This window comes from Hippocampus bargibanti, linkage group LG08 (genome assembly GCF_051943395.1).
Source record: "Hippocampus bargibanti isolate YZ-2025 linkage group LG08, ASM5194339v1, whole genome shotgun sequence".
Lineage (NCBI taxonomy): Eukaryota > Metazoa > Chordata > Actinopteri > Syngnathiformes > Syngnathidae > Hippocampus > Hippocampus bargibanti.
In genome coordinates, this window is record NC_142741.1 from 7,070,619 (window position 1) to 7,098,191 (window position 27,573).

Consider the following 27,573-nt stretch of genomic DNA (forward strand, 5'->3'; position numbering starts at 1 on the left):
TGTCATGGCGACGTAAAGACTGAATAAGGCAGACATCGAAAAAGCATACATTAACACACAAAATAATTGTTGAAGGACAATCGACGTCTCCGGACAAGTTGTGTCCATAATTTGTAAAATGGCTTCAAATGACTTCTACTGAGCGTATTTTAATAAGATTCCACCGCATATAGCTTTATTTTACGTTTTAAGACTCGCACTGAATATTCAGGAAGTCTTGTTTTTGAGTTGGTGACGAGTCCGTATATGACGTCACTAAAGGAACGCCCCTGACCGAAAAAAAGACACATTGTAGCAGTCCTTCCAGCACGTTAATGTATTTTGCTGTACTTGTTTGATCTGAAAAACTCATGTTGCGCCAGAAGAGGGCGTAAGCTCCATGGAAGGAATTTATCAGCCCTTGGAAACGGGCTGATTCATTCCTCCCAACAGCTCGTTGGCCATTTCGTGCCTCTCTTTGGGTGAGACATTTCCCCCCAATGTTGCCTCAAAATGGCACGGAATAAAGTCTTTAATCGATTGCAAACATGTATGCTTTGCTCATCAGGACTATTTGAATCATATTCATCACTGGATGTGTAACAAGAAAGCATATTCTCCGAATCTGAAGCCATTGTTTTGATTCACAAGCAATGCAAGACGTCTTGGCGTGACGTCACGTACTGGGGACGGGACTTTCTGAAAATGCCCAATTCGCAGCTCAATTTTTTGCAGATTCTGGACACTTTAAGTCATTTTTATTGGTGTTTTGCATTTGACTAAAAATATCAGCCTGCGTGTTTTGGGTATTTTAGATGCTATAAAACGTTTTTCTGATGACAGTTAAGAAACAAAAAAGTGACGTTGGTTGTCCTTTAAGTCATTCACTGCCAGACAATGTGCAAAAATATGTCCACTCCAGTGTCAGGGTTTTTGTCATTCTCACTCAAATTGAAGGACCCGTGGAATATTGAGTTTTAGGACCACATAAACATTTAATGGAGCGTAAGAAACCTTAGACACTCTTCTTTCATCAGAAAAAAAAGAGTTAATTCCTAAGTTATATGAGTCTGGAGTTTTCTAGGCTTGAAATGGGGGCAGATGTACAAAATACAAACCCGAATGAATTTTGGAATGGCAACGAATGAGTTAATGGTGGCTTTTTTGGGTGTTTTTCTTGCATGTTTCAGTTGGACCCCATTCCGGATGAGGTTTTGCATCGGAGACCAAACGCCAATGCCGTCCAGTCATTGGAGAAAGTTCTTGAAGCTCACAGTGAGTCAATCATTGGAATTGGCGCTCGGACATGATTCTCGGCAGATGAATGCGGCCATCCAATTAATTTTGACTTGTGTTTCACAAATGAACTTTGTTTTGAAATGAATTTTACAGCATTGTTTTCCCTCAAATACTGTATATATCTTTTCGAAATGAACCTGAGTATTGGCTTTAGTTTTGTCAAATGTAGCTCACAAAAACAAATAAATAAAGAAATTGAATACTTAGTTAACAAATTAATTACGGGATCAATTTGTTAATGAAGAAACAAACTAATAAATAAATAAGCTGACAAAAACAAAATAAGAAATAGAATGCATTACATTAAATAAGTAAGTAATTAAATATAAATAAAAATATAAATATATATAAATGCAAATTTCCCCATTGTGGAACGAATAAAGGTATTCTGATTCTGAAATATAAATATAAATATAAATATAATAAATTATTCATGAATAAGTGAATTACTTAATTACTTACATTATTCTGACAATGAATAAATACATAAATAAATAAATGTGAAAGTAAGCTAAAAACAAACTAAATAAAGAAATAGAGTAATTAATTAATTAATTATCAATGAAGAAGTGAATTAATAAGTAAACAATTAAGTAAATAAATTAGTAAGGAAGTAAGCTCACAGAAACAAAATAAAGAAATAGAAATTAATTAATTAGTTAACTATTTCAATGAGTAATTAAATCATTAAATAATTGATTTCAGAAGGAAGAAATAAATAAGTAAATAAATAGGTAAGGAAATAAGCTCACAAAAAGAAAAAATAAATAGATTAAAGAAGTAATTAGTTAACTCATTAATTATGGCATTAAATAATTGATTGATGGATGAATGAAGAAACAAATAAATAAGTAAGCTCACAAAAACAAAATAAATAAAGTAATAGATTAATTAAATGGTTGATTTTATAAGGAATAAATAAATAAATAAATAAATAAGGAAGTAAAAAATGAAATACACAGATTAATGAATTAATCACTTAACTAATTAATTAAATAGTTAAATAATTGATTTATGAATGAGGATACAAATAAATAAGTAAGCTCCCAAAAACAAAATAAATGAATAAATCTATTAATTAGTAAACTAATTAATTAAGTAATTAAATAATTGAGTTATGAATAAATAAATAAATAAATAAATAAATAAATAAATACGTTCTCGAAGACAAAATAAATAAATAAATAAACAAGTGAGGAAGTAAGTCAATAAATAAGTAAATAAATAAAATAAATCACAGGGATTTCGTTAAACGATTACAAGTAACCTGAAATGCATAATAACTATCAATTTTTTTTTACTTTATTTCAGTGACCAAAATGTCTTTTGAATTTGAGCCTTGGCTTGTTCGTCCGTCAGTTTAAACGACCTTCCTCTTGTCTCATTGTCGCTCATGCGATACGCGCTAGGTCCTTACTGGCGTTCGCTCCAACGCTCGGCCTCCACGCTGGGATGCTCTTTGAGCGAAGCGCTACGGGGAGACAGCGACGAGGCGGAAACCGTCTCGGCCATGGCCTCGCTGTCCGTCGCTAACACGCACTTTGGAAACAAGTACGTTTGCGACAACTCAGCCCCCCGCCAGTCAAAACCACAGCTGTCAGTCTTACGGGAGACATGTTTGTTGCTTTTGTGTTTGTGTGTGTGTGTGCAGAGCTGACGAAGAAGCGATGGAAGAAGACGCCTCCATGTAAAACCGCCTCCATCGCCTTTTCCAGCACTGAGACTTTGCATCCCGAACGGTTGGCAAAACCACTCCCATCACTCTGCCGGCGTCATTGCCCAAAATAAAAAATGGAAGAAAAAAAAACATGCAGAGACTGGTCGGCCATCTTTCAAAAAAAAACAAAAACATTCTCATGTCAATCTACCTTGATGTCTACAAATGGACGTCAGCGACCATTCCGCAGCCTTGAGTGCCAGTACTTTTCATACACTACAATTTATTTTAAGGGGAGGGGGTGCCAATGTACGGAAGAGCATTGGGGCCAGGTTGAAATACAGTAAAGTCTCGTTATATCGATATTCAAGGGAGTCCGAAAAAATATCGATATAACCGGGACTATCGATATATCCGACCCTGTTTGCATGTAATTTTCTCCGTGCGTGCATAGAAATAGTATCGATGTAACCGGGACTATCGATATATCCGATATCGATATAACGAGACTTTACTGTATATATATTTTTTCGAGATGGGGTATTATTCTGAGAAAAAAAGTCGCAAATTTGCCAGTTTGAAAATCACAAATTAGCTAGATTTAAAGTCACAAATTTGCTAGATTTAAAGTCGCAAATCTGCTAGAGGGGGCGGCCCGGTAGTCGAGTGGTTAGCACACCGGCTTCACGGTGCAGAGGTCGCCGGTTCGCGTCCCGGTCTGGCCTCCCTGTGTGGAGTTTGCATGTTCTCCCCAGACCCGCGTGGGTTTTCTCCGGGTCCTCCGGTTTCCTCCCACACTCCAAAAACATGCATGGCAGGCAGATTGACAACTCCAAATTGTCCCTAGGTGTGAGTGTGAGAGTGACTGATTGGCTGGCAACCAATTCAGGGTGTCCCCCGCCTCGTGCCCGAAGACAGCTGAGATAGGCTCCAGTAACCCCCGCGACCCTAATGAAGAATAAGCGGTACGGAAAATGAGATCAGATGAGATGAGAATCTGCTAATTTGAAGTCACAAAATTTCGAGATTCAAACTCACAAATTTGCTAGATTTAAAGTCACAAATTTGATAGATTCAAACTCACAAATTTGGTAGATTTGAAGTCACAAATTTTCGAGATTCAAACTCACAAATTTGCTCGATTTAAAGTCACGAATTTTCGAGTTTCAAACTCGCAAATTTGCTAGATTTAAAGTCACAAATTTGGTCGATTCAAACTCGCAAATTTGCTAGATTTAAAGTCACACGTTTGCTAGATTTAAACTCGCAAATTTGCTAGATTTAAAGTCACACATTTGCTAGATGTAACGTCGCAAATTTGCTAGATTCAAACTAGTGACTCTAACTCGCAAATTTGCGAGTTTGAATCTACCAAATTTGTGACTTTAAATCTAGCAAATTTGCGAGTTTGAATCTAGCAAATTGGTGACTTTAAATCTAGCAAATTGGTGACTTTAAATCTAGCAAATTTGCGAGTTTGAGTCTAGCAAATTTGTGACTTTAAATCTAGCAAAATTGTGAGTTTGAATGTCGCAAATTTGTGACTTTAAATCGAGCAAATTTGCGAGTTTGAATCTATCAAATTTGTGACTTTAAATCTAGCAAATTTGCAAGTTTGAAACTTGAAAATTTGTGACTTTAAATCGAGCAAATTTGCAAGTTTGAATCTAGCAGACTTGTGACTTTAAATCTAGCAAATTTGCGAGTTTGAATCTAGCAAATTTGTGAGTTTGAATCTAGCAAATTTGTGACTTTAAATCTAGCAAATTTGCGAGTATGAATCTAGCAAATTTGTGAGTTTGAATATAGCAAATTTGTAACTTTAAATTTAGCAAATTTGTGACTTTAAGTCTCGCAAATTTGTGAGTTTGAATGTGGCAAATTTGTGACTTTAAATCGAGCAAATTTGCGAGTTTGAGTCTAGCAAATTTGTGACTTTAAATCTAGCAAATTTGCGAGTATGAATCTAGCAAATTTGTGAGTTTGAATATAGCAAATTTGTAACTTTAAATTTAGCAAATTTGTGACTTTAAGTCTCGCAAATTTGCGAGTTTGAATGTGGCAAATTTGTGACTTTAAATCTAGAAAATTTGCGAGTTACAATCTAGCAAATTTGTGACTTTAAATCTCGCAAATTTGTGAGTTTGAATATAGCAAATTTGTGACTTTAAATCGAGCAAATTTGTGACTTTAAATCTCGCAAATTTGCGAGTTTGAATTTGGCAAATTTGTGACTTTAAATCTAGCAACATTGCAAGTGTGAATATAGCAAATTTGTGACTTTAAATGTAGCAAATTTGCAAGTTTGAATCTAGCAAATTTGTGACTTTAAATCTAGCGAATTTGCAAGTTTGAATATAGCAAATTTGTGACTTTAAATCTAGCAAATTTGCGAGTATGAATCTAGCTAATTTGTGAGTTTGAATATAGCAAATTTGTGACTTTAAATCTAGCAAATTTGTGACTTTAAATCTCGCAAATTTGCGAGTTTGAATGTGGCAAATTTGTGACTTTAAATCTAGCAAATTTGCAAGTTTGAATCTAGCAAATTTGTGACTTTAAATCTAGCAAATTTGCAAGTTTGAAACGTGAGAATTTGTGACTTTAAATCGAGCAAATTTGCGAGTTTGAATCTAGCAGATTTGTGACTTTAAATCGAGCAAATTTTGAGGTTTTTTTTCTCAGAATAAAACCCCATCTCAAAAAAATTAAAATATTTCAACCTGGCCCTAATGTGCTACCAATCAATACCAGATTCGGCATCACTTTTCGTTTTCATCCGAAATCCAGCGGATATTAAGAATGTCATTCTGCACTTAAGTTGGAATATTCCGGCTTTTTTGTTGTTGTTGTTGTTGTTTATTTGCTCGTTTTTGTGTTAATGATATGAAAGAACGGAACTAAAAGATCAATTTTGGTCCCGTTTTTTCACCCGTTTGTCATCCAGATGTTCTGGCTCCAAAATGACTGACAGAAAAAAAAATCTTCATTCGTGCCTTTTTTGTTGTTGTTGTTTTAAATAGTCGAGATATTTTTGGATAGTTGCTGAATTAAATCTGCCTTAAAAAAGGGGGCTATTTTTGTTGCTATGCTAGCGCAGAAAGAGTCGCTAGCCTTCTGTTTACGGCGCTTTCTACGAGGAGACGCCACCTGGGAAGTTTCAGCTTCAACATCTGCTACCCAAATGTCAGGTGCCGCAGCATGTGGCAGATGTGCGCACATTCAAGTCAGCCACCACTATTTTTTTTTTTTTTTTTTTTTTTTTCGCCGAACGTACTCTCACCATGTGACCCAGTTTTTTTCTAGTCCGTAGAAACTAGAATTAGGGCTGTGACCACGCTAAAAAATAAAACAATTGTTAAATGCACAAAATATGATTATGCTTCATAAATATAAACCTTCTTGATATCATTAACTCATTCACTGCCATTCCCAAATGTATTCAGGAATTGAAAATAGGACATTGAGCGCCATTCCAGAATTTTTCCGGGTTTTGATTTTTCATGCTTGGGTGCTGATAAAGCGCTGGTCAGACCTCTGGCAATGTTTTTTTTTTCTTCCACCAGGGGGCAGCATTTGCTTTTTTTCCATGTTAGCGCTTTGTTACAGCTTCAGCGCTATATAAATCAAGATCATATTATATGTTGTACATCTGCCCCCATTTCAAACTCAGATAACTCCATACCCATATAGCTTACGAATTAACTTTTTTTTCTGATAAAAGAAGACAGTCTAAGATTTCTTACGCTGAATTGAATGTTTATGTCATCCCATAACTCAATATTCTTCAGTTCCTGCAATTTGAGTGACGATGACAAAAACCCTGGCACTGGGCTGGACACATTTTGCTCATCGTCTGGCAGTCAATGGGTTATTTAGATGGATCAGGTTTTTTTTTCTTTATGCTTCAACTCAATGGCGATTGTATTTTGCTCTCCTCTCCATGGCCACATGGGGGCAGTGTTATAGAGACAAATTGATATAATAATAATCATAATAATACATATTATTAATATGCGACTTTCAAAATTATGCGGTTGCAGCTTGCGCCTGATTTGGATGTTTTAACCCCAATTCCGATATTTAGCATAATAAGATTCTGATCACCGATGACGATTTCCGTCATGTTTACGAAAGTGTCGCCGGAGTCTCATGAAAGTTGTTGTTGACGTTTTTTAATTCGCCCCAGGAAAACCGACTGAATTGGTTACTGTGCACGCACAAATGTGGATTTTGTTTTTCGGGACGTTTTGACGTGATTGACATCACTCTTTCTTCACACAGATTTGTTTAAAAACTTTCTTTGCTGGGACATCGTCACCATTTTTAGCCGTTGTTGTATTTGTTTATCATTTTTGTACATTTTGTTGATATTGCTCTGTGTTGTTTTGCTAGACTGATGATGGGATCACAATGGACTGATTTAGTTTTGTTTTTTTTGGGGGGGGGGATTGTTGAGGGGGGGATACAATTGTGCATTGTCTGTTGATAGTAGAGTTCTATATATGAAAAGAAAACGATTGTATTCTATAACTCAAATGCACACGTTCCATATCGTATGGTACTGAGGACCCCGCTTAATGTCCTCAGTTCCGTTGTGGGACCAGTTCGTTCCCATTGGTTTTTTGGCTTCACCCCAATTGTGCGCATATTTGTACTTTTCCAAACTCTCCTTGTCTTCTGCTCTCCCGAGATTTGATCAAGGTGCGTTTTTTTTTAAAAACGGCACCTGTTTCATTTGAGAAGTCCAACAAACAGGAGACCAACATTAAATTTGGATTTTAAAATTTGCTGTGGTCACCTCCAATGTCTCCCAGACAAGTTTCTCATCTTGTGTTTTGACTTCTTGTGACAACATAAGAACTGAAACTGCCCCAAAGGAAGTAGCAGACTTTCACCGGAAAAAAAAAGATTGATCTGTCTATAAAATAATAATTTTCATTCACGAAGGCAGTACAGTGATACGTTGGCTTACGAACTTAATTGATTCCCAGACAGAGTGTGTAAGGCGAAAGTGTGTATCCCAAAAATTAATTTCCCATAGGAAATCATTAAAATAAGAATAATCCGTTCCTGGATCCCCATAAAACATAATTTTCTACTTTCTAATTTTCTAAGCCTTAAAACTACACAACATATACCTTATTTTATGTATAATAAATTTGCTATGGTATAATTAAAGAAATAAACTGTACTGTATAATAAAGTCATTTCATTTACCTTTGTGATGTTCTTTGATGGCTTGGTGGAAGGAGTGGCCGGTTTCATCAGCATTAAAGGACAACGGACGCCTCTGGACAAGTTGTGTCCATAATTTGTAAAATCGCTTCAAATGACTTCTACTGAGCGTATTTTACAAACATTCCACCGCATATAGCTATATTTTACATTTTGAGACTCGCGCTGAATATTCAAGAAGTCTTGTTTTCAAGTTGGTGACGAGTCGTCATGTCACGGAAGTAACGCCCCTGACCGAGAAAGGACACATTGTAGCCGTCCTTTCATCACGTAAATGCACTTTGCGGTACTTTGTTTGGTCTGAAAACTTCGCGTTGATCCGTGTTTATGGCGAACTTAGAAGGAAAACACATAAATAACGCGATGGTGAATCCTTATGTGTTGTGACAAAAATTTGGAGCCCATTTCCACACGGAGCTTTGTCGCCATCTTCTGCCTTTTTTGGGTGCGACATCCCCCCGCCCCCATGCCTCAAAATGACACGGAATAAATTCTTTAATCAATTGCAAACATGTATGCTTTCCTCTTCAGAACTATATGAATCATATTCATAACTCGATGAGTAACAAGAAAGCATGTTCTCCGAATCTGAAGCCTGACTATACATGGTCGTATTTTTTTTCGGGTCAAAAACACCTTACTACCAAGGTCGTTTTGTTCGGCTAAAAACACCTTACTACACATGGTCGTTGTTTTCGACCTAAAAACGCCTTACTATACATGATCGTTTTTTTGCGGGTCAAAAACACCTTACTATACGTGGTCATTTTTTTCGAGCTAAAAACGCCTTACTATATACCTGGTCGTTTTTTCGGGCCAAAAACACCTTACTATACATGGTCTTTTTTTTCAGGCTAAAAACGCCTTACATGGTCATTTTTTTCGGGTCAAAAACTCCTTACTATACATGGTCATTTTTTTGGGGGGTCAAAAACGCCTTACAATACATGGTCGTTTTTTTCCGCTAAAAATGCCTTACTATATGTGTTGTTGTAAATGGTCGTTTTTTGGGGGCTTTTTTTCGGGTCAAAAACACCTTACTATGCATGGTTGTTTTTTTCATGCTAAAAACGCCTTACATGGTCGTTTTTTTCGAGTCAAAAACGCCTTACTATACATGGTCTTTTTTTTACCTAAAAATGCCTTACTATACATGGTCGTTTTTTTCGGGTCAAAAACACCTTACCACTATGGTCGTTTTTTTACAGCTAAAAACGGCTATTATACATGGTCGTTTTTTTGTGTGTGAAAAACTCCTTACTATATACATGGTCATTTTTTTCGGGCTAAAAACGCCTTACTAAACATGGTCGATTTTTGCGGGTCAAAAATACCTTACTATACGTGGTTGTTTTCTTCGGGCTAAAAATGCCTTACTATACATGGTAGTTTTTTCAATATGAATAAGGAAGCCTTTCGTAGTCACACAATGTGTAAATTTGGAAAAACCTTAAAGGACAACCGACGTCTCCGGACAAGTTGTGTCCATAATTTGTAAAGTGGCTTCAAGTGACTTCTACTAAGCGGATTTTAATAAGATTCCACCGCATATACCTATATTTTGCATTTTAAGACTCACGCTGAATATTCAGGAAGTCTTGTTTCTGAGTTGGTGACGAGTCCGTACGTGACGTCACTAAAGGAAGGCCCCTGACCGAAAAAATGACGCATTGTAGCAGTCCTTCCATCACGTCAATTTATTTCGCTGTACTTGTTTGGTCTGGGGACCTCGTGTTGCACCCAAAAGTCGCCAGAAGAGGGAGTCCAAGCTCCATACAATGAATTTATCAGCCTGTGGAAACAGAGGTGGCAACAGGAGGTCGCCATTTTGTGCCTCTTTTTCGGTGAGACATTTACCCTCAATGTTGCCTCAAAATTGCATGGAATAAACTCTTTAATCAATTGCAAACATGTATGCTTTCCTCTTCAGAACTATTTGAATCATATTCATAACTGGATGTGTAACAAGAAAGCATATTCTCCAAATCTGAAGCCATTGTTTTGATTCTCCAGCAATGCAAGACGTTTTGGCGTCACGTCACGAACTGGGGCCGGGACTTTCTGAAAATTCCCAATTCGCAGCTCAATTCTTTGTAGATTTTGGACACTCTAAGTGTTTTTTAATATGAATAAGAAGGCCTTTCATAGTCACACAATGTGGAAATTTGCAAAAACCTTACATGGAGATGCTGGGGATTGAACCCAGGACATCATACATGCGAAGCATGCCCTCTACCACTGAGCTACATCCCCATTTACCTGGTTGCAGAAAACTTTTCTATACATGGACGTTTGTTTCGTGTCAAAAATGCCTTACAATTCATGTCTGTGTAAGCTCTCAGTCGTACAGGAGTGGTCCATCGAAATTACAATTCATGGTCGTTTTTGTCAAAAACTCCTTCCTATATATGGTATTTTTTTTTCGGGTAAAATCGCCTGCCTAGACATGGTGTTCCCCATACATCCCCATTTCAGTCGCATGAAAAAACCTTTCTATACATGGTCGTTTGTTTCGTGCAAAAAAAACATACTATACATGGTGTTTTATTGTCATGCTAAAAACGCCTTACTATACATGGTTATTATTTTTTTTCACGTCAAAAACACCTTATTATACGTTGTCGTTATTTTTCGGGCTAAAAATGCCTTACTATACATGGTAGTTTTTCAATATGAAGAAGACAGCCTTTTATAGTCACACAATGTGGAATTTTGCAAAAACCCTAAGTGGAGATGCTGGGGATTGAACGCAGGACATCATACATGCAAAGCATGCACTCTACCACTGAACTACATGCCCATTCAATTAGCTGGAAAAAAAAACACTATACGTGGTTGTTTTTTCCGGCCAAAAACTTAGCCTTCCTATACAATGTATAGTAAGGAGAAAAAAATGACCATGTATAGTATACATGGTCATTTTTTTGGCCAAAAACGCCTTACTATACATGGTCCTTTTTTTCAGGTAAAAACGTTTTACGAGACAAGGTCGTTTTTTTTTTCGGATAAAACGCCTTATGAACATGGTTGGTTGTTTTTCGGCTAAAAACGTTATATTAAACGTGGTAATTATCTTTGGCTAAAAACGCCTGACTATACATGGTCGTTTTTTTCGGGTAGAAACGCCTTACTAACCCGGTTGTTTTTTTCGGCTAAAAACGCCATTTTAGGTATGGTCGTATTTTTTGGGCTAAAACGCCTTACTATCCATGGTCGTTTTTTTTTCTCTAAAAATGGCTTACTATACATGACCTTTTTTTTTTCAGCTAAAAATGCCTTCGTCATGGTCGTTTTTTTCGGGCTTAAAATGCCTTACTATAGATGGTAGTTTTTCAATATGAATAAGAAAGCCTTTCATAGTCACACAATGTGGAAATTTGCAACAACCTTAAGTGGAGATGCTGGGGATTGAACCCAGGACATCATACATGCAAAGCATGTGCTCTACCACTGAGCTACATCACCATTTAACTGGCTGCAAAAAACTTTTCTATACATGGACGTTTGTTTCGTGTCCAAAATGCCTTACTGTACATGGTCGTTTTTGTCATGTCAAAAACTCCTTACTATATATGGTAATTTTTTTCTGGTAAAATCGCCTGCCTAGACATGGTGTTTTTTTTTTTTTTTTCGGGTCAAAAACGCCTTACAAAAAATGGTCGTTTTTGTCAGCTAAAAACGCCTTACTTTCCACTGTCATTTAGTTCGTGCTATCAACGCCTTACTAAACATGGTCATTTTTTTCGTCCTAAAAGCGGCTTACTAAACACGGTTGTTTTTTTTTCCCAGCTAAAAACGCCTTACTAAACGTGGTCATTTTTTTTTTGCCAAAAATGCCTTACTATATACATGTTTTTTTTTTGTGCTAACAACGCCTTACTATACATCAGTGGTCGCCAAACTACGGCCCGCGGGCCGTATCCGGCCCGTCAGCACATGTGGCCCGGGCCCCTGAACAATACCAAAGTTGCTATCAGATGTTTTTCCTATTTAGCCTCCAGAAAAATAATAAAATCCTTTTACAAGTCAAAGGTCGGTTTTCGATCATTATCTGTTCCTATTTTAATCAATGTAATCAATGTATGTTCTTTATAATCGTGATTGAACAATACAAACACGCCTGCTCACAATAGAACGCTAAAGGAGTCGAGACAATGAGACACAAGAAAGTGACGTATGAGGAAGTGGGAAGAGGGGAGTCCGGTGGTACATTCAGGTGCGCTCAGTTTAGCACTCTATTTGGTCCCAGACCCGTTTTCTTTTGTAAAACTTCCTGTCAAAGAGAGAACAGAATAATGGCAAAAAGGTTACGTAAGAGAAAAATTGATTCAGAATGCATTGTATTTAACCTGCAGTGGACAAACGATTATTTTTATGTTCAATGCAAAGAAAAGGATGTTTGTCTTATCTGTCAAGAGGCGGTGGCGGTATTCAAAGAGTACAATCTTCGCCGACACTATCAATCCCGTCACAAAGACAAATGTGATAGCTTACAAGGCCAAATACGAGCAGACTCAAACTCTCAACGCGAAAAAGTGGACTGCAGTGAGACCTCAACTTACAAACACCCTATCTTACAAACTTTTCGTCTTACAAACGTCAAATTTATAAATTAAACCTTATAATAAGCACTATTTTCATAATACACACCCACCACGGCTGGCAGAGTGATCTTCGGCGGAAGCACACGACCGAACAGCACCAGAGGTTAAGTTACCAACAGTCCTTCTGGAAGGTGACTCTCCTTCCATAAGCCATCAACGACCATCAAAAAGGTAAATAAAACTTTATTTTACATCACAGTTTATTTCTATAATTACAGTGCTCATGTAATGCGCCTTTTTTTCCAAACAGCAATTCCCTTTGACCTTCGACCTCCAACGCCATTCCATCAAGCCATAAATGACCATCACAAATGTAAATAAAGTGACTTTATGATACAGTGCAGTGTATTTCTTTCATTACAATACAATATCACATTTATTATACATAGAATAAGGTATGTTGTGTGTAGTTTTTTAGGCTTGCTTAGTTGAAAAGTATATTTTATGGTAACCCGGGAACGGATTATTCCCATTTTAATGGTTTCCTATGGGATTTTTTTTCAATACACACTTTTTCATTTTTTTCGGGCTAAAAACGCCTTACTAAACACGGTGGTTTTTTTCAGCTAAAAATGCCTTACTATACATGGTCGTTTTTTTCAGCTAAAAACGCCTTACTATATATGGTCGTTTTTTTAGGACATCATACATGACATGGCACAAAGCATGTGCTCTACCATTGAGTGACATACACATTTAATTAGGTGGGAAAAGCCTCACTAGACATGGTAATTTTTTTCGGTCAAAAACGCCTTACTATACAATGTCATTTTGTTCGTGCTAAAAATTCCTTACTATACATGGTCGTTTTTTCGGCCTAAAAACGCCTTACTGTACATGTTTTTTTTTTTTCGAGTCAAAAACGCCTTCATATGTGTTGGTCGTTTTTTTTTTCAGGACAAAAACGGCTAATGTACATGGTTGTTTTTTTCGTGCTAAAACCGGGTCAAAAACACCTTCCTATACATGGCCGTTTTTTTCGTGCTAAAAACACCTTACTATACATGGTCATTTTTTTTTTACTAAAAACACCTTACAATACATGGTCATTTTTTTTTACTAAAAACACCTTACAATACATTGTCGGTTTTTTTCAGCCTAAAATATTGTCTCTATGCTGTCATATTATTTGTTATTTAGTTTGTTTTTTGTTCTTTTGACTTCAAGACGGCACCGCGAGAGTGGCTGCCTTTCCAGCAGCTCATGTATTTTGTTTTTCTACTTTCATTCCTTTCATCACTTTGCTGCTGTGAAATGTAAATTTCTCCACTGTGAGACTAATAAAGGCAAATCCAATCCAATCAATCAATCATAAAAACAATTCGAGTTTTAAATTAGGGCTTCCAAGCAGATTTTAAATCATGGTCAGTGTTTCAAACTGGGATTAGGACTCGTGCTAAAAACGGGTCAAAAACGCCTCTGGCCGTTTTTTCGTGCTAAAAACGCCTTACTATACATGGTATTTTTTTTTCGACTAAAGACACCTTACTATAAACAGTCGTTTTTTTCAGCCTAAAAAAAATTAGAGTTTTAAATTAGGGCTTCCAAGCAGATTTTAAATCATGGTCAGTGTTTCAAACTGGGATTAGGATTTCCGACCATGGTTTTTAAATTCAGGTTCAGATTTAAAGAAGTCTTTGTGTGCTCCCACAGTAGCGTTTGCAAGTATTTTGCCACCCAGCAGGGAAGGTCAAAGGTTTGTGCTTGTCTCCAAATAAACAAATGAGAATCCCTTTCAGCGGTGGAACTAACGCAAAGACAACAACACATTTCCAAAGCAAATACGAGCTCCTCTCAGATAACGATGAAAAGGTTTCTTCAGCCGTCATCTGTCCTTCTTTGAAGGTGTGGGACGTTTCGCTTCTTATCCAAGAAATTTTGTCAGCAAACTAAAGTCTTACTGGTAGTTTAGGCCCTATATATATATATATATATATATATATATACAGCAAAGTCTCGTTATATCGATATCGGTTATATCGATAGTACCGCTTATTACGATACTATTTCGATGAACGCAAGGAGAAAATTACATGCGTGCAGGGTCGGATATATCGATAGTCCCGGTTATATCGATATTTTTTCTGACTCCAGAGAATATCGATATAACGAGACTTTACTGTATATCCCTACTGTCCAGACATGGTGGTGCCGGACTCTGCTATGATAGGTCCCTGCTCTCAGGTTGGGGGGAGCAGAGGACTACTCCCTGCAGCTGCTCCACTGATAGTTGCTATCGTTCTGACTAACGACTGGCCTGATTGCCCCACTTCGACCGGTATCACTTCATCAGTATTACTAATCCTATGTTGCCTAAACAGGCTATTGTATGAACGATCCAAATTGAACCTCACCCCACCAAACCGGTTTAATGAAGGATTTAGTTGTTTTATGAAAATAGCTTCTTTTACTCCCCTTTCAAACCATCTATGTTCTTTGGCTAAGATTTTAACCTCATTGTCGTCAAATGAGTGGTTGCTAGATTTTAGGTGCATATGTACTGCCGATTGAGGCCCACTAGTATTATCCCTGCGATGTTGATAAAGTCTTTTTTTTTTAGAATTTGTTTAGTCTCCCCAATGTACTGCTCTTTACAATTTTCATTCTTACAATGTATTGAATAAACTACATTACTTTGTTTTTCATTTGGCAGCCAATCTTTTGGATGCACTAATTTTTGCCTTAAAGTGTTTATCGGTTTGAAATAAGTAGGAATTTTGTGTTGCCAAAGGACTCTTTGTAGTTTTTCAGAAACTCCTGCAATGTAAGGTACTGCTACTCCTCTCCTTTTTGTATCTTGAGAATTTTTAGTTTCATTCCCTATTCTTTCTTTCTGACATTTGTTAAATGACCACTGAGGGTACCCATAGTTTGTGATTGCTCTCCTGATATGTTTTGACTCGTTTTCTCTACCTTCGACGCTTGTTGGTATTAGTTTAGCCCTATGCTGGCGGGTTCTGATAACTCCTAGTTTGTGTTGTAAAGGGTGGTTAGAATCGAAAAATAAGTATTGGTCAGTGTGCGTAGCCTTCCTAAAGACTTCTGTTATTCGCGCTCTGTCCTCTTTTATAATTACTTTACAATCCAAAAAGGCTAGTTGGTTCTCTTGAATGTCCTAGTAAATTTAATGTTGATGTCTACCGAGTTGAGGTGATCTGTGAAGGATTGAATTTCTTGTTTTTTAATTATGACAAAAGTATGTATCGTCCACATATCTAAACCAGTGTCTAGGTTTTGTCCCCGGGAAGGATGTGAGGGCCTGTTTCTCCATCTCTTCCATGTACAGATTAGCCACTATGGGTGAAACTGGTGAGCCCATAGCACAACCATGAATTTGTTTGTAAAATTTCTCCCTAAATTGAAAATACGTAGTATTAAGGCAGATTTCCAATAATTGACAGATGTGGTCCGGTTTAAGTTTGGTTCTTTCATGCAGAGAAACATCCGCCAGCAGCCTCGTCCTCACCACTGAGACTGCTGCTGGGGTTGGGACAGATGTAAAGAGAGAAGTGACATCGTATGATGCCAATGTTTCCTCAGGTTCCAATATGAGGTCTTTGATCCTCTCTACAAACCCTGTGGTGTTCTCTACGTGATATTCTGTGTTACCAACCAACGGAGCTAAGATAGTTTTTAAATATTTGGCTACATTGTATGTAGAGGAGTCAATGCTACAAACAATGGGTCTGAGGGGGAACCCTTCGTGATGTATTTTTGGCAGGCCATAGATGCATACCTCATCATCTCTCAGATAAACACGTATTCCTGCAGGCCTTTGTCTGAATTAAGAAAGTAAGAGTGTCAATGCGACCGGATGTGTGCATGGCTTGAGGAGCCCGCCATGAGAAGAAAAAAGTGTCAGCGCCGATGCGGATGTGGAACTGCCGCGGCTTGGAATTGAAGGGGATTTTTTTGCTGCTGTGAAATGTAAATTTCTCCACTGCGAGACTGATAAAGGCAAATCCAATCCAATTTACGTGCAACAAACAATCTTTTTTCGTTAATGGATGCCACGGCTTTGTGTTTTCTTTCAACATTTAGTTTGGACATGCCTGGTCTAGACAGTGATCCCCAACCTCCGGGCCGCGAACCGGAACTGCCGCGGCTTGGAATTGAAGCGAATTTGCGTGCGACTGGATATTTTAGACAATCTATTTCATCAATGGATGCTACAGCATCGTGTTTGCTTATCAACATTTAGCTTGTAGCAGACGTGGGCACATTTTAAGCATGACGTCCCTGATCCACTGGTGAAAAGGACACTTTGATCCTGTCTTCTTTCATCTAGAACTGCTTTATACAACAGAGAGGGTGCAGGAAGAGCTTAAGATTGAATGACTGTTTTTTTTTGTTGTCGTATTATAGCTACCTTGCTAGCTATCTATTAGCTATACAGTTATCTAGTTGGATAGCTATCTATTATGATGCTTAAGATTGAATGACTGTTTTTTTTTTTTTTGTATTGTTTTTTTGTTGTTGTTTTGACATCAAGATGGCGCTGCGAGATTGGCTGTCTTCACAGCAGCTCCTGTATTTTGTTTTTCTCCTTCTTCCTTTCCTTTCCTCTTGCTTCCATCACTTTGCTGTTTTTTTTTTTGTTCTTTTGACTTCAAGATGGCGCCGCGAGAGTGGCTGCCCTTACAGAAGCTCCTGTATTTTGTTTTTCTACTTCTTCCTTTCCTTTTCCTCTTCCTTTTCATCACTTTGCTGCTGTGAAATGTCAATTTCTCCACTGCGAGACCAGTAAAGGCTAATGTGATCTAATTCAATCCAATAACAAGTGCCATTTTGGAGTTTTGCTAGCTCATCAAATTACCTTGCGTTAAAGGCGGTATCTGTGAGGTGGCTCGAATTGGTGCCTTCCTGGCGATCGGGCTACCATTCACGTCGAACACAATTTTCAAAACGTGAAAGCTAATTGGTGTGAAAGCTAATTGGAAATTTCAGGCCACATTTCTTCACTCGCAATCATTTTCGGAGGAGATTACAAAGTAAAGAAATTAACACAGTCCACACCCCAGGATGATTGCGCAATCATCCTTTTTTTTGGGGGGGGCGACATCCGGTTAACAGGCCTTTAATTTGAAGGGGGGTTAGGGTGGGGGGGAGCCGCAATGCGTGCCGCTTAACGACGCGGATATTCATCATCTCCACCACGAAGAGACGCGTAACCCCCGTGACCCCACCGCAAAGTCAGGTCTGAAGAGAGGTGGGGACCGTTCCTCCTTCCTGAAGGCCTGCCCGCAAAATGGCGGGTCTGTCTCCACAATAAAGCGCATCAATGTCACAACAGATTGAATCATGGCACTAAACCCACCCCCCAAACCCCCTCAACCCCTTTTCACACACACACACTCAGCTTCGCTATCTTCCTTTTTCCACTTGATTCTATGACATTGCGGTGTGCGGCCTCGGCGTCTGCCGTTGTCAGGTCTCTCTATCATTACGCAGACACCCGTGCGTGTGTGTGTGTGTGTGTGTGTGTGTGTGTGTGTGTGTGTGTGTGTGTGTGTGTGCGTTTGTGTGTTTATGCATGTTTGTGTATTTCATGTATTTAGTCCCGACAGCCCAAAAGACCTCACACACTAAGTCCCCACAATGTGGCAAAATTGTGTATGCATGAGCGTGTGTGTGCGTGTGTGCATCATACAGCGCATTTTAATTGCAGGTTCCAGTATCTAAATGAGTGGTCCCGCTCAGGATAGCGAGACTAATTACAGATCACGGTCATCACAATCATTTTTGGATCGGTCGCAGAACGGGCGTGGAAAAAAGGTAGACGACAAGCAAGACTTATCGCCGTACAATTTTGGACACGTTGTCAAAATCTGGTTCCAAAAGGGAGAACACGAAGAAGGTAACACCAATTTTGTTGGATTGGTCATCAAGGGTCAATCTTAGACCCCCTTATGTTTTGCTGTACTTCCAGATTGATATCCAAAATGTCTTCCGTTTCTTCTTCTGCTGGTTGACGGCCAGATTCCAAATCCTTACGGCGGTTCTAACGTGCTCAACTTCTTATTTTGGCTTCATTTCCAGTCCCCTCCGCACCGGGGGTGGTCCGACACGGCCCCGCTAGTCAAAATCCAAACAAAAAGCGAGCGATCGGACTCCTGAAATAGTGCAACCTTTTGACCTTTTGCGTTGACCCCGCGAGCCATCGCTGGATGCTAACAGACCCAGGGGGGACATTTTGCTCATCAGTGTGCAAGAAGCAAGACCAAGACGCTCCGCGAACTCCCCCGTGGTCGGATTTCACGGCCCTGGAAGAAGAAAACGATGCCAACAAGTAGTCCAGGAAACATGAAATTGAAGAAAGCACAAAAACGGACTTTGTTTCGGCACTTGATTGCTTGTTGCCATTATAACGAGCCTTGAAAATATTCCCCGCTTGGATGTCGTTCAGTATTTCAATCCCGAGCGCTCGGCTAGCAACAACTGTAATTATTCTTTGGCTAACAACACCGATACTTAAGTGAGATCCGCTCGGGGAGATGCGAAATTGTTAGCGAGCGAGCGAAAAATGTGCCAAAATGGAGGCTAACAAAAAAAAATAGATGAGGTTTGATTACTTCGGGGGGTGCAAAGCGCCGATCATCATGGAAAAAAATTGGAGCGAGCGAGCGCCGTGGTATGATCGCATCATCCCTATGTGCGTGTGAGTAAAAGATGCGCGGCGCAACCTTGGCCAACGATGGCTGAGTTGCTATGTCAACACTGAGGCGATGAGTCATCGTGGAACTCCGATTAAAAAAAGAATACCGTAACGCCGCGCCTATTTGCATTTTTTTTTTGTTTCGAGATTTCTCATAAGATCTTTTTGTCCAACAAGCTAAACATCAAATAGAGACAATGACATTATGGATTTAAAACACAGGTGTAACGTTGCATTGGGAAAGTGTTCAAGCTTGATGCCAACACACAATCCTAAATGACATGGAGAGGCTAACTACTAGCATCTGTATCGTGGGGGTTATCGCCATGGAAGCAAAGGGTATTTGAACACAAATGGTGCAGTAACACACATAGACAGACAGTAGAACAATGTGTGTTTGTTAGAATAAAATGAAAGACATATTAAATATAGAGCGCACAACTAATTAAGTCAAAAATATGAACTGTTGTGGTTCACGTACGACAATTTACAATTTTGGTTCAGAATTTAGCAAGCATCACGACACTTGGCATCACTGTACTGCAAGGGATTAGCCAACTAGCTGAATATAAAAAAAGATAACTGGATCGCTAACTAACTCGATTGCTAGGTAGCTCTATTGCTAGATAGCTCAATTGCCAGGTAGCTCGATTGCTAGCTAGCTCAATTGCTTGCAAGCTGGATCGCTAGCTAGTCACTTGTTAGCGAGCTTGATCGAAAGCTAGTTGCTCGCTCGACAGATGAGCATGGAATTTCATAATTTGATTTGCTTTTGAGGGCCAAATAAAATGATGTGGCGGCCCAAATTTGGCGCCAGGCCCTGACTTTGACACCTGTGATGCAAGGTATTAGCCAGATAGCTGAAAAGAAAGACATCTAGCTATTTCGATTGCTAGCTAGCTCAATTGCTAGGTAGATTTATTTCTAGCTAGCTCTATCGCTAGCTACCTGTATCGCTAGCTAGCTTGATTGCTAGCTAGCTCAATTGCAAGCTATCTTGATTGCTAGCTACTAGCTCGTTAGCTAGCTTGATCGAATGCTCGCTAGCTCGATAGATGAGAATGGAATTTCACAAGTTTGATTTGCTTTTACGGGCCGAATAAATTGATGTGGCAGGCCCCCGGGTGTCGACTTTAAGACCTGTGGTGTAAGGGATTAACCAGCTATCTGAATAGAAAGAAAACTAGCTAACTCGATCGCAAGCTAGTTCTATCACTACCTAATCGCTTGCTAGCTAGCTAGATCGCGAGAGAGATCGCTTGCTTCATAGATGAACATGGAATTTCATTTGCTTTCACGGGCCGAATAAAATAATGTGGTGGGCCAGATTTGGACCCCGAGCCTTCACTTGGACACCTACGGTGTACAGTATAGCCACACGTCCGTGAAACTGCCCCCTAGTGGCCATCAACCAAAAAAATGTTCACCATTCAATTCGTCAAAAATGTGTGGCAGACAACCTGAGCGGGATTCCGGCAATCGTTGGCGACCTTCGCCAATTGTTGGGGACCTTCGCCAATCGTTGGCAACCTTCGCCGATCGTTGGCGATCTTCGCCAAGATGGCGTCTTCCTTTCACCGCAGCCCCCCCACTATTTCAGGTGCGTCGTACGTAAGACTTTCTTCCGTTTTTTTTTTTTTTTACTACGAATGCAACTTTTTCTTTTTTTTTTTTTACAGGAAACATCTGGATCTCCTGCCCCAATGGAACAGCCAGCGTGCTACCCACCCTACCCCCTGCCCCTGGGTGATTGCGCGCTGCTCAGCTGCGAGGGCCCGCCAATAATGAGCGGCTATCACACGGGCTCCCACCGAGAAGCGGGCGGGGGGGGGGGGGGGGGGGGGCGGCCGCCAAACCTGCGCGCACCATACGTGTGAATATTTCAAGCGTCTGAAGGAGACTTTTGAAGACCCCCCGGCCCCCCATAAGGTCCCAGGTGGTGTCTGTATGCCCCCCACCCACCGCCCCGCATACGCCGCTGGGCCAATGGCGAGCCAGGCTTTTATTACCACGCTTGGGTGTTGCATTAACTTTTTAAAGGGGGGGGGGTGGGTGTTGAAAACAATGGCTGTGAAGACTATAAAAAAATTTATTCACGGAGGCAGCACTTCCTCCACTTGTTATTCTCAAATGAGGCCGAAGTGGAGCCAGAATGCCGAAATAAAAATGAACATTTTCATTCATGGAAGCAGCGCTTTAGATACGTTCATGGAGTTTATGCTCTTCAATCGGTGTGAGGGGTGGGGGGGCATGTGGAGGGGTTGGTGATACAAGGGTGTTGCGACTAGGTGAGAACCTCTACTTGCTGAAGCGAAGCCAAGTCTGGTGAAAAAAAATGCAATTATATCTGGATACAATGAAAGCATTTTCATTTGTTGAGGCAAACAACACACTTGCAGGCTTTCCATTGGTCAACAATAAAGTCATTTCACGACAATAAAAAAAATTGGAAGCGCTTAAAGAGTTAATAATGATAATAATAATACATTTCATTTATGAGCGCCTTTCAAAACTCTCAAAGTCACTTTACAGTCACGGGGTAAGTTTTTCTGTGGGTGAGCACACGTGCCAGCGTTCACTCAACCCGGAAGTAACTCAAACAGATAGAAAGCTAGCTACTTAACCAATTGATATCCAATAGCTAGCTAGCTAGCTAGCTAGATAGCCATATAGCTAATACATAGCTAGCTAGTTAGCCGGCCAGGGAGCTAGATATCAATTAGATAGCAAAGAGCTAGCTAGCGAGATAGCTAGCTAGATAGCTGAATAGCTAGATAAATTAATCAGGAAATATTCACACTAAATGCTGATTTCATACCATTGCCCTCTTGTGTGTCCTGCAATTTGAGTGAAAATGATTCGGGAAGTGGGGGGCAAAGAGGGGGGGTGTCCCATAGGCATTTAAGCAGACATGTTTTTTTAGACGTATGTGGTCAGGCTTGAAAGTGGCTCACATTCCGTCTGCTGTTAATGAAGGTGACTTTTATGATCTTTTTTTTAATGGGGGAAAACAGGGAGGGGGGGCGGTTGTGGGGGATGGGTTTATTTTTCAAGGCCATGTTGGTAATTTGGCCGGTCATCATGAACGCTTATGGAAATGGATTCAACAGAAGTGCAAGGCGGAAATTGGTTCACAGCTTATAAATTCCACTTGTCATATTGACAAATTTCTCCCCCCCCCCCCCGAAAAAAGCACAACATTTCCTTCAAAAATATGTTTTAATAAATAAGCAAAATAATGTACAAAAAAATAGAGGGTGTGTGGGATTGCTTCTTTGCAGGCTATCGGCGCACTTTGACATTTTGATTTTCACGAAGCGTTCATTTGTACATTTTGCTGGAAAAAGTCTTGGAGGAGGAGGGAGGGGGGGGGGGGTGTGGTTGGTAGTCATTCAAGAAAATATGGCTATCCTTCCTCTCGCCTTTTGTATTCCCAGCGTCCCAACCGCCAATGTCCTGTCAGAGGCAGTGTGCGACTAGTCCGTGTGCACGCGCGCAGCCTCCTTTTTGCGTCATGTGACCTCAATGGGCTCTTCCAGAGTCCATTTTTGGGTGGGGGGGGGGGGGGGGGAGCTGGTAAACAGTCTGTAAGAGAAAGATGAACCACATAAGTTGTTTTTTTTTACCTTTGATGATTTCAGTGATATTCACACAACATCAAACGTGACCATTTTCTCTCAGAATGTTGATATGAGGGGTTTTGGAGGGGGGAGGGGGGGTAATGTCATCGTTCTTTTTCGTCTTAGCCTAAGTAACTGACCAACGGAGTTGAAATGATTTTTTTGTAAATAAAAATGAATTCTGGAGCATTAATGGTTCAGGAATAAAATAAAATAAAATAAAATAAAATAAAATAAAATAAAATAAAATACATTCTGGAGAATTTTTTTGAGCATTAATGGTTCTTAAATTAAATTAAATTAAATTAAATTAAATTAAATTAAATTCAGATAAATTCTGGAGCATTGATGGTTCTGGAATGAAATTAAATTAAATTAAAATAAAATAAAATAAAAGAGTCAGAATAAATTCTGGAGTATTAATGGTTCTGGAATAAAATAAAACAAAATAAAATAAAATAAAATAAAATAAAATAAAATAAAATAAAATAAAATCTGGAGCATTAATGGTTTGGGGACTAAAATAAAATAAAATAAAATAAAATAAAATCTTTTCCTTTCGGCTTTTCCCTTCAGGGGTCGCCACAGCGAATCATTGTCCTCCATCTTTCCCGGTTTTGAGCATCCTCTTCTCTCACACCAGCAACCTTCATGTCCTCTTTGACAACATCCATAAACCTCCTCTTCTGTCTTCCTCTCGGTCTCCTGCCTGGCAGTTCAAGGCTCAGCATCCTTCTCCCGATATAAAATAAAATAAAATAAAATAAAATAAAATAAAATAAAATAAAATAAAATAAATGGAGTGAAGGCCCTGTTTATTTTTTGAGAGTTTATTCCGAGTTTTTCATCCTTTAGAGTCACCTTTTGTTAACTATTTTGGCGTTGATGGGGTGATTAATTATTTTTTGCTGAGTTGATCAATCAATAATTTCCATGGAGAAACAAAGGAAACCATTTGTTTCTCCATGCAAAATATTTTGCCTGGAGCATTGTACATTTTTTTTTTTTTTTTTTTTTTTGGCGTCGAGTCCCCTGGGGTGTGCACACAAGAGTTGTGTGAGTGTGTGTGTGCCTGTGGGAAGGGGGGGGGGGGAATCGTTTTTTAATGTGATTAATTTTGCGATTAGCCTGAATTTAATGAACTCTGACCAAAAAAAGAAAGAGTTTTTCTTATTTTTGTCCACATTTTTTGGCGACATTTGGCCTCATTTTCTGGTTTTTCCTTCCATAAATAACAGATCAATCATGTTTTCACCACACGGCAATAACCATCCCCCCCAAAATTCTTTCCTTCATTTTGAAACATTTTTGAACTGATTTTGACTTCCATATTTTTTTTCTAATTTATTTATTTTTTGGCCTCCCTGCAAGAAGCGAGCACCGATGCCTCCAAAATGTTCCCATGGGGTCGACACTAACATGGAAGATGATCATGTTGTGCTTTGCGGTCTGATTATCAAAATGCGACAAGGTCCAAAAAATGAAATATCATCTCGGGGGCCTTAATTTAAACAGAATATTGCCAAAGAAAAAAAATAAAATAAAATCGCTATTGTAAAATGTATTATTATTATTATTATTATTATTATTATTATTATTATTATTATTAGTAGTAGTAGTAGTAGTAGTAGTAGTAGTAGTAGTAGTAGTAGTAGTAGTAGTAGTATTGTAAATACAAAATAAATAGTACCGCTCAGGGGTTGTGGGGTGAAGAGATTCAAAATAGGAAAAAATAATAGATTTCACTTTGATATCTTAAAGCACATGTGTCAAAGTCAAGGCCCGCGGGCCAAATCCGGCCCGCCACATCATTTTTTTCGGCCCGCGAAAGCAAATCAAACTCGTTAAATTCCATGATGATTGCTAAAATCTGAGCCAAAGTTTCATATTTTTGGATGTCAACCACAATAAAAGTCATTATTCTTGACTTCAGATTTGAAAACTAGTTATTCATTAATTTGCTGTGTGCTCTATATGTAATATTTGAAGGGATTTAAACATTCTAATGAGTTCCCCAAATTCATAACGGCCCTCGAGAGGAAACCATAAGTACAATGTGGCCCGCGGAAAAAAATGACTTTGACACCCCTGTCTTAAAGCGTCAATCAAACTAAGCTTGTAAACAATTTTTATGAACAAATATTAATATGAGGGTCGTTTGCGAAATAGCAGCACCAATTTTCAGAAGATGAAAAATTGTGATCATAATCCCCCAAAAAAGGTACCGTGATTGAAAAAAAAAGCACTTTTTACTAATTTGACAACTGACTGAGATAATTAAGTCATTCACTGCCAGACGTGAACAAAATGTGTTCACTCCAGTGCCAGGGTTTTTGTCATTGTCACTCAAATTCCAGGACCCAAAGAATATTGAGTTTAAGGACGACATAAACATTCAATGCAGCGTAAGAAACCTTAGACGCTCTTCTTTCATCAGAAATAAATAATTAATTCCTAAATTATATGGGTCTGGAGTTATCTGAGTTTGAAATGGGGGCAGATGTACAAAATACAATGCATACGTATTGATTTATATAGGGCTCTAACAACAGCTGAAGCTATAATAAAGCTCTAACATTGACAAGAGGCAAATGTTGCCCCCTGGTGGAAGCGAAAAACATTGCTAAAGGTCTGACCAGCACTTTATCGGCACCCAAGCATGAAAACTTGAACAAATTTAGGAATGGCGCTCTACGTCATGTTTTCAATTCCCGAATAAATTTGTGAATGGCAGTGAATGAGTTAAAGCGGGTTGTCGAGGACGAAACGGAGCATCGCTCACCTCTTTGGCATCCCACACGGCGCTCTCCGGGGTCCCTTTTCAATGTGAGGCGGACATGGACCAGGCGCCCTCCATCCTCCAGACGGAAAAAGCATAGCTGAGTCTCTCATGGGCCACGTAGCTGCAACTGGACATCTTGTTGTCCATCTCGTCGCTCTGCAGCACCTGACACAGGAAGTCGATGTAGCGTGAGGCCAACTTGAGCGTCTGGATCTTGCTCAGTTTGTCCGACGGCAGCGTGGGGATAATTTTGCGTAAGGAGGCGAAAGCTTCGTTGAGCGACTGCGTCCGTTGGCGTTCGCGGACGTTGGCCAGCACGCGCTGGTTTTGCAGTTCCTCGTATGATTGCGCCGCGGCGGGGCCGTTCGCCGAGCCACCGCCGCCGCCAGAGGGGCTTGGCTTTTTACCGCGTTTCAACGCCACCGGACTACCGCCGCCGCCGCTGTCGTCAGATTTCTTACTGGTTCGCCTCTTGCGGGCGCAACGCTTGCTGGGCCGGCGCTCGGCTTCCTCCTCGCTGGTCCCCGGGCTGTCGGCGGGGGACACCGGGGACCCCCCCGAGCCCTCCTCCATTTCTCTCTTGAAGAAATGCAAAGGGGGCGAGGAGAACACGGTGGCCACCTTCGAAGCCGTGGTGACCACTCCGAAAGATCGCTCCAACGAGTCCTCCGGAAAAAAAAAATATCCAACAAGTCTGGGGGGGGGGGGCAACGGAGTTGAAACCCCTCCACGTGCGCCCCTTGCCCGGCTCACTTAAAAGGTGACTGGTAGCGTCCCAGTGCGGCTTGGCAGGTTTTCTCCTGGCGCAGGAACTCTTTCCCTCATTTTTGTTGGAAAGCTCATCCCGGCCGGGTTGGGATGCTAAATAGTTGGGAGCTTGGAAGGGGGAGGGCTTTTTTTTTTTTTTTTTTGCAGCTGGAGGGGGAGCCTCTGTTTTGGGGGGCGGGCAGGCGGGCCATCGTCCTGCCTCTTTTTAGCTTACTTTTTTTTTTAAACACTACTCTGGGTGCAAGTTTGGTAAATTTCTCTCATAATCGCTTTTACTTTGACAACGTGACATCGCAACACCCCCCAAAATGTCACAAAGTACAGGACTTATGAGGATGTGCTAAAAATATATACAGTGATACCTTGAACTTAATTGGTTTCCAGAATGTGAGTGTACGGCGAAAAGTGTGTATTTCAAACAATAATTTCCCATAGGAAACCATAATAAGGAGAATAATCCATTCCCAGGTCGCCATAAAACATAATTCTCAACTAAATAAGCCTGAAAACTACACACACTATACCTTATTTTATGTATAATAAATGTGCGTATTATATAATATATATATATATATATATATATATATATATATATATATATATATATATATATATATGCATTTATATATATATATATATATATATATATATATATATATATATATATATATATATATATATATATATATATATATATATATATATATATATATATATAATATTATAATATATAATAAAAATGTGTGTATTGCAATTAAAGAAATAAAATGTACTGTATAATAAAGTTGTTTTATTTTCCTTTGTGATAGTCGTTGATGGCTTGATGGAATGGAATGGGAGGAGGTGGGAGGGAAGGAGTTACAGTTTGGAAGGGGAGTCACATTCCATAAATGATAAGGGTTTGGAGTTATCTGATCTTGAAATTAGGGCAGTAATACATAGGGCATAAATACATATTGGTTTATATAGCG

At 39.3% G+C, this 27,573-nt stretch overlaps 2 protein-coding genes and 2 non-coding genes across 10 annotated transcripts in view; 1 reads left to right on the plus strand and 3 right to left on the minus strand.

The window, feature by feature from the left end:
- LOC148894478 (histone deacetylase 4-like) overlaps positions 1-3,087 on the plus strand; it is a 120,620-nt gene extending 117,533 nt beyond the window's left edge. For all 5 annotated transcript variants that reach the window (XM_089002599.1, XM_089002600.1, XM_089002598.1 and 2 more), the window contains 3 exons: positions 1,170-1,254; positions 2,688-2,829; positions 2,930-3,087. In XM_089002599.1, the coding sequence (XP_088858725.1) occupies positions 1,170-1,254; positions 2,688-2,829; positions 2,930-2,969 (267 nt within the window). In that variant the 3' untranslated portion in view covers positions 2,970-3,087. The remainder of the gene's footprint in view (positions 1-1,169; positions 1,255-2,687; positions 2,830-2,929) is intronic.
- Positions 1-26,669, minus strand: LOC148894479 (twist-related protein 2-like). Of its 3 annotated transcripts, none has more exons than XM_089002610.1 (2): positions 25,835-26,669; positions 1-19 (listed from the first exon to the last, which is right to left on the minus strand). In XM_089002610.1, exon 1 carries the CDS (start codon positions 26,405-26,407, stop codon positions 25,874-25,876), a length of 534 nt encoding a protein of 177 aa, XP_088858736.1. In that variant the 5' UTR covers positions 26,408-26,669; the 3' UTR covers positions 1-19; positions 25,835-25,873. The 3 variants fall into 3 exon arrangements, with proteins under 3 accessions (XP_088858736.1, XP_088858734.1, XP_088858735.1); XM_089002608.1 differs by lacking the exon at positions 1-19 and adding an exon at positions 22,988-23,017; XM_089002609.1 differs by lacking the exon at positions 1-19 and adding an exon at positions 23,564-23,784.
- Positions 10,355-10,426, minus strand: trnaa-cgc (transfer RNA alanine (anticodon CGC)). Its single transcript has one exon. It is a non-coding gene; the product is annotated as a tRNA-Ala (tRNA).
- Positions 11,567-11,638, minus strand: trnaa-ugc (transfer RNA alanine (anticodon UGC)). Its single transcript has one exon. It is a non-coding gene; the product is annotated as a tRNA-Ala (tRNA).
- Positions 26,670-27,573: the final 904 nt, after the last annotated feature.